The sequence below is a fragment of the Egretta garzetta genome, unplaced genomic scaffold (assembly GCF_000687185.1).
Source record: "Egretta garzetta isolate BGI_Z169 unplaced genomic scaffold, ASM68718v1 scaffold376, whole genome shotgun sequence".
NCBI classification, from domain to species: Eukaryota; Metazoa; Chordata; class Aves; order Pelecaniformes; family Ardeidae; genus Egretta; species Egretta garzetta.
In genome coordinates this window covers 62,570-68,451 of record NW_009260017.1, presented here as the reverse complement: position 1 = coordinate 68,451, position 5,882 = coordinate 62,570, and the positions used below count along the sequence as shown (strand labels likewise).

General features: G+C 55.6%; 1 protein-coding gene across 4 annotated transcripts in view; it reads left to right on the top strand.

Moving 5' to 3' along the window:
• Positions 1-6: 6 nt before the first annotated feature.
• The window catches only part of SDHC (succinate dehydrogenase complex subunit C), an 11,752-nt gene continuing 5,876 nt past the window's right edge, over positions 7-5,882 (top strand). Inside the window, exons 1-3 of one of the 4 annotated variants that reach the window (XM_035896111.1) lie at positions 7-571; positions 4,611-4,667; positions 5,514-5,615. In XM_035896111.1, coding sequence (XP_035752004.1) covers positions 564-571; positions 4,611-4,667; positions 5,514-5,615 — 167 coding nt within the window. In that variant the 5' untranslated portion in view covers positions 7-563. Of the gene's footprint in view, positions 572-704; positions 2,696-2,935; positions 2,993-3,743; positions 3,846-4,610; positions 4,668-5,513; positions 5,616-5,882 lie in introns of those variants that run through there. The other 3 variants (XM_035896112.1, XM_035896110.1, XM_035896109.1) reach the window with 3 other exon arrangements.

The window sequence follows — 5,882 nt, the reverse complement described above, 5'->3', positions numbered from 1 at the left end:
GGTGGGCCCCTGAAGGTGCCGCCTCCCCCACCTACGAGCCCCACCAGAAAGTTTTGTGCCTCCTGGAGGCTGTGACCATCCCCCTCCCAGTCCCCGCTTCCGACGTTCTCCTCTTTGATGTCAGCCTGGAGACAGTGTTTGGGATTTCATTCCCTTAATTTATTCTCTTTCTGGTTGGAGCTGTCATGCTTTTGTGGAAAGCTCTTTGTTGCGCCTGTGGTTTGTTTAAAGGCAGGATCTGCCAGCAGCGGGAGAGGCGGGGGGGCTCCGATACCTGCTTGGGCGGGTGCCCCGCAGCTGCTGCTCGAAAAACAAGAGAGAAGTGGCTTGCTCTGGTTTGAAGCTTGCGCCTAATAACTTCATCTCGTGTCTGCTTCTCAGATGAAAAAGCATATATAATCGCGTCTCGTTTGCCTCCTCTGTGGCGAAATCCGAGTGATTTTTATAGACCTGTCTCGCAGGATAAATGTTAACGACGTCTGTCGATGTGACACTGAGCTGATGCTGCTCCAGAGCTGTCCCCTGCGACTCCCAAAATTCTCCTCCGGAGCTAATGGAGCCGCATGGTGGGGTGCGTGCAGCCGGTGCTGTTCCACGGCCAGGCGTTTGCGGACGTCTCGTTTGAGCTGTGGCTTTACGCTTGTCCTTCTCCAGCCCCACGCGAGCGGCCGCGCTCTGTGAAGCCCCCAGTAATTAACGCCGGCCGGGGGTCCCCCGAGTCTTTGCAGCCTGCTTGGGTGCGGGGCAGAGCGGAGCGGGAGTTGGCTGGGGTGCTGTGGGAAGCTCTCAGTGGGGGTCCGGAGGATCCTCTTTTAGGGCTAATTCTTCTTTCTAAATACAACATGTTTATCAGTGATCTGGAAGAAAACGCAAATTAATGGAGGAAGAGCTGGAGAAGATGCAACGGCGTAGAGGATGATAAATAATGAAGAGGACAGGTCCTTGGTACAGAGTGACCTTGATTGCTTAGCTGGAGGGCTGTGTTTTGCAAGCGCTAGTCGCTGCACTGAAGCAAGATGAAATGCTTTGCATCTAAAAAAAAAATATTAAAATTGAGCCAAGAGGACGGGGAGTTCTTGCTAGGGAGTTTAGCTTTGAAAAAATACAAACACGTTGTGGATTTTATTCTTGTTTTGAACATTTTGTGTGATTCGGAGTCAGCCCTCACTTTTCCGCTGCCCTGGCCCCCAGAAGAGATGTCGAGCAGCTTCCATCGAAGGAGAGATGAAGTAGGTTTGGCCTTTTAATCTGGAAAAGCAGACCAAGGAGGGCATGAGCAAGGTGCATAAATCATTAATGGTCTGTGGGTAGAGATTTATCATTCACCTCCTCTGCCCTGCCTGAGAGCCAGGAGGTGGTGGCCGGCGCTGGTCTGCGGAGGCTTGGGATGAGCAGGGAGCTGGTTCTCTGCGTCTGGTTAAGCCGTGAGAATTTGTGCTGGAAGTTGTTGGGGTTGGGAGGTGGCAGTGCGATTTTATGGCAAAAAAAGCCATTTATTATGGACTGAAACCCTCCGGCTTGGGACGCGCGTGAGCTGCGTGCGGTGGGGGCTGCTCCCCTGTGTTTCTTGAGACTTTTCTCCTGGGATCCATTGTCGGCTGCTCCCTGATGCGACGGTGGCCTTGGTGGAGGTTTGGCTGGGCTCAGCCATTGCTGCGTCCCCGTGAAGCTCTCTGTCCCGCTGTCAGGCTGCTCTTCAGGGAGGGCGCTGATAAACTAGAGCCGATTTAAAGAAGGGTTTTCAATCGGAAATGTTGCGCTGCAGCGTGGGGTGGATTCTGCACTGCTGAAAATTCATGATCCAGCCAGGACGCCTTCCTAAAAACCTGCTGCGTTTCAAGTGCAGCCTTTGCACACGAGGGAGGACTTTGAAAGGAAACATCCTAGCAGTTATTTACACAGGAACTCGGAGTGGTTAATAATAATGGCTTTTGTTTTGGATTTACACCTGGTGAAGAGCTGACCTCCAGATGTTTTTCCTGCCATGTCCTCGAGCCCAGCTGCAGGAGAACTGAAGTGCAGCAGAGCTTCATGTGTCTACTGATGTTGATGAAACAGTGGGAGATGCTGGTACAGATGCTTCTGCGTTTGAGAAGATTAATTAGTGCTTGTCGTCGTGCTGCAGATGAGCACGCTGAACGTTTTTACACACGTCGTTCTCGTCGTCAGGAAAGGCAGCTTTGTCCTGCAGAGGAGCGGGCGCCGCAGATTCCAGCCCACATGTGCAAACACTCGAGCTGCGCTGGGCTGGGGGCCTGTTCCTCCCCGTTCCTGGAGAGATGCCCTTGAATGTCAGAGTCGCGGTGACTACAATCGCTCCGCAGAGAGCGGCACCCACTCCTTTGGGCACCACAAAATCCCTTTTTACCTCCCGCCCCGAGCCTTGGTGCGGCTGAAATGCTGCGTGCGCTGGGCTGTGATGGTGACCTCCCATCTCGTCGGTGCTCGGAGCTTAATGAACGGCAGCGGCAAAATGCTGTAATGAAAACAAGTGTTTGGAGGAAGGGGGGTTGATGCCTTCATCTCAGACGCGTGGAGAGCGGTGGCCTGAACCGGCCCTTTCCGTGGAGCTTGGCAGACGCGCCTTTCTGGGGACGTGTGCCGCCCGCCCTGATAATTGCTGTAGTGAGAGTGACGGACGGCCTCAGCGTAGCTGTGAGCTCAGAGTGCTGTTTATGTCTGTCTTACAAACAAGGTATTACAGCTGAGCCGACTAATTACAGGGTGCCGTGAAGAACGAACCCCCGGGCAGAGTCTAGAGGCTCTAGTCAAGAGCTCTGTGTAGGAGAGAGATTTGTAGAGGAACAGCCCAGATCCTCTCGTGTTGAGATTGTTTTTAAGATACGAACCACCAAAGTGGCGAATCCCCTCCCCGGCCCCATCCTGCTGGCATTTATTTGGCACTCACAAAGCCTTTCTATCTTCTCTCTTGCAGATGTGTCGGTCGGCAATGCCTGCTGGCTCGGCTTGGCCCTGGCCTTCCTGTGCGACAGTGAGTCCGAGGTTTTACTAAGAGTAACGGGATTAAGCTCCTCCTCGAGGGATCCTGTCTAAGGCTTTGGGGCACGTGTGCATTCCATCCACTTAGTAATTCTGCTCAGTCAATGCCGTGTTTAGCTGGGCACTTGCTGCCTCATGCCACCACGAGGTTACGGCCTGTTTACAGGGGGCTTGTGGATGGGGATGAGGGGAGAGCCTGGCTGGCTGCTGAGGCGGGCCTGGGTCTCTCCCGGAGGCAGCGGTACCCCTGTCGCCCCTCTGTGCTGCTCTGAGCGACAGCTTTGCACCCGAGGAGGGTTGGGAGCCGCAGAAGCCCTCTCGTTCCTGTGCTTCGTGCTGCCGGGCTTAGGGAGAAATAGTTATTTTCTGCTAAATTGGGCTGTAAGTGTAATTGCGGTGTAATCTCGGGAACATTAAATTACAAGCTCTTGAGGGTTTGCTGGGGTGGGTGTGGCTCGGCTCCGCTGGCTGAGTGGATTCCAGTGCAGCAGCTTCCTGTCCCGCGTAGTATTTTTTATTATTATTATTATTATTATTATTATTCACTCGGGAGAGCTGGCAGCGATCCTCTCCTTGCCTGCGTCCGTGCACAGCTGGAGCTGCTCTTTGTGCTGCTGTAGTCAAGGTCAGCCGGGAGCTCGTGTCCTGCGAGAGGGCAAGCTGCTGCGGCAAAGCCTGGTGGAGCGGGCAGGGGTGAAACGCTGCCCATCTCTCTGCACCTCCCGTCTCCTCTTCTTTTGCAGCATTGTCCCGATGGGAACGACAGCCAAGGAGGAGATGGCCCGCTTCTGGGAGAAGAATACCAAGTCCAACCGTCCCTTGTCCCCTCACGTCACCATTTACAAGTAGGAGCCTCTTGGCCTCCTCAGCTTTGCACTGGGGCCCCTCTGGCACGCGACAGCCCTGTCCCCGGAGGCACCCTTGGGTGGGAGGGCTGTGCGCGTCCCCACTGTCACTTCAGGCGGAGGACGGGGAGACCCTCTGCATCGCGCTGTGAACAGTCCGAGCTGTGTGTGGGAATCGCAGCCTCCCCCACGGAGTCGGTGACACTCTGTTTTCATACAGGGTGTTGCGCAGGGGTACAGTCCCCCCCAGCGCTGCGTCTCGGGGCGCTTGGGCAGGGCAGCGTTTCCAGGCGTGCCGTTGAAAGGCAGCTGCCTCCGCGGAGGGCGGTTGTGCAGAAGGGCACGTCCCGCTGCAGAGTTGGCGGTCCTCGGGGGTGGAGGCAGGAGGCCAGCTTGGGGCTCTCGGGTTCCCTCCTCAGAAAGGTGGCGGCTTCTCCGGGGCCGCCTCTGTCGCTTTTCCAGGTTCTCTCCTTGATCTGCGAGCCTGGGTGCCCAAACCCTGCCCCGTTGTTCCTCAACTGCAGGAGCATTACAGTCTTAGCCAACTTCCAGCTCCTCAAGGAGATAGTCAGTAGGACTCCCTGGGAAGAGGCTCTAGTCAAGAGCTCTGTGTAGGAGAGAGATTTGTAGAGGAGCAGCCCAGATCCTCTCGTGTTGAGATTGTTTTTAAGATACGAACCACCAAAGTGGCGAATCCCCTCCCCGGCCCCATCCTGCTGGCATTTATTTGGCACTCACAAAGCCTTTCTATCTTCTCTCTTGCAGATGTGTCGGTCGGCGATGCCTGCTGGCTCGGCTTGGCCCTGGCCTTCCTGTGCGACAGTGAGTCCGAGGTTTTACTAAGAGTAACGGGATTAAGCTCCTCCTCGAGGGATCCTGTCTAAGGCTTTGGGGCACGTGTGCATTCCATCCACTTAGTAATTCTGCTCAGTCAATGCCGTGTTTAGCTGGGCACTTGCTGCCTCATGCCACCACGAGGTTACGGCCTGTTTACAGGGGGCTTGTGGATGGGGATGAGGGGAGAGCCTGGCTGGCTGCTGAGGCGGGCCTGGGTCTCTCCCGGAGGCAGCGGTACCCCTGCCACCCCTCTGTGCTGCTCTGAGCGACAGCTTTGCACCCGAGGAGGGTTGGGAGCCGCAGAAGCCCTCTCGTTCCTGTGCTTCGTGCTGCCGGGCTTAGGGAGAAATAGTTATTTTCTGCTAAATTGGGCTGTAAGTGTAATTGCGGTGTAATCTCGGGAACATTAAATTACAAGCTCTTTATTTGGTACAGCGTGCAATTACCGTGGCAGTAAAGAGCAGGTTGCATGTTATCAGTATTATATAATGTGTTATCTGATATCCTATACCCTGATTTGGGTGTTGCTGGGGTGGGGGTGGCTCGGCTCCGCTGGCTGAGTGGATTCCAGTGCAGCAGCTTCCTGTCCCGCGTAGTATTTTTTATTATTATTATTATTATTATTATTATTCACTCGGGAGAGCTGGCAGCGATCCTCTCCTTGCCTGCGTCCGTGCACAGCTGGAGCTGCTCTTTGTGCTGCTGTAGTCAAGGTCAGCCGGGAGCTCGTGTCCTGCGAGAGGGCAAGCTGCTGCGGCAAAGCCTGGTGGAGCGGGCAGGGGTGAAACGCTGCCCATCTCTCTGCACCTCCCGTCTCCTCTTCTTTTGCAGCATTGTCCCGATGGGAACGACAGCCAAGGAGGAGATGGCCCGCTTCTGGGAGAAGAATACCAAGTCCAACCGTCCCTTGTCCCCTCACGTCACCATTTACAAGTAGGAGCCTCTTGGCCTCCTCAGCTTTGCACTGGGGCCCCTCTGGCACGCGACAGCCCTGTCCCCGGAGGCACCCTTGGGTGGGAGGGCTGTGCGCGTCCCCACTGTCACTTCAGGCGGAGGACGGGGAGACCCTCTGCATCGCGCTGTGAACAGTCCGAGCTGTGTGTGGGAATCGCAGCCTCCCCCACGGAGTCGGTGACACTCAGTGTTTTCATACAGGGTGTTGCGCAGGGGTACAGTCCCCCCCAGCGCTGCGTCTCGGGG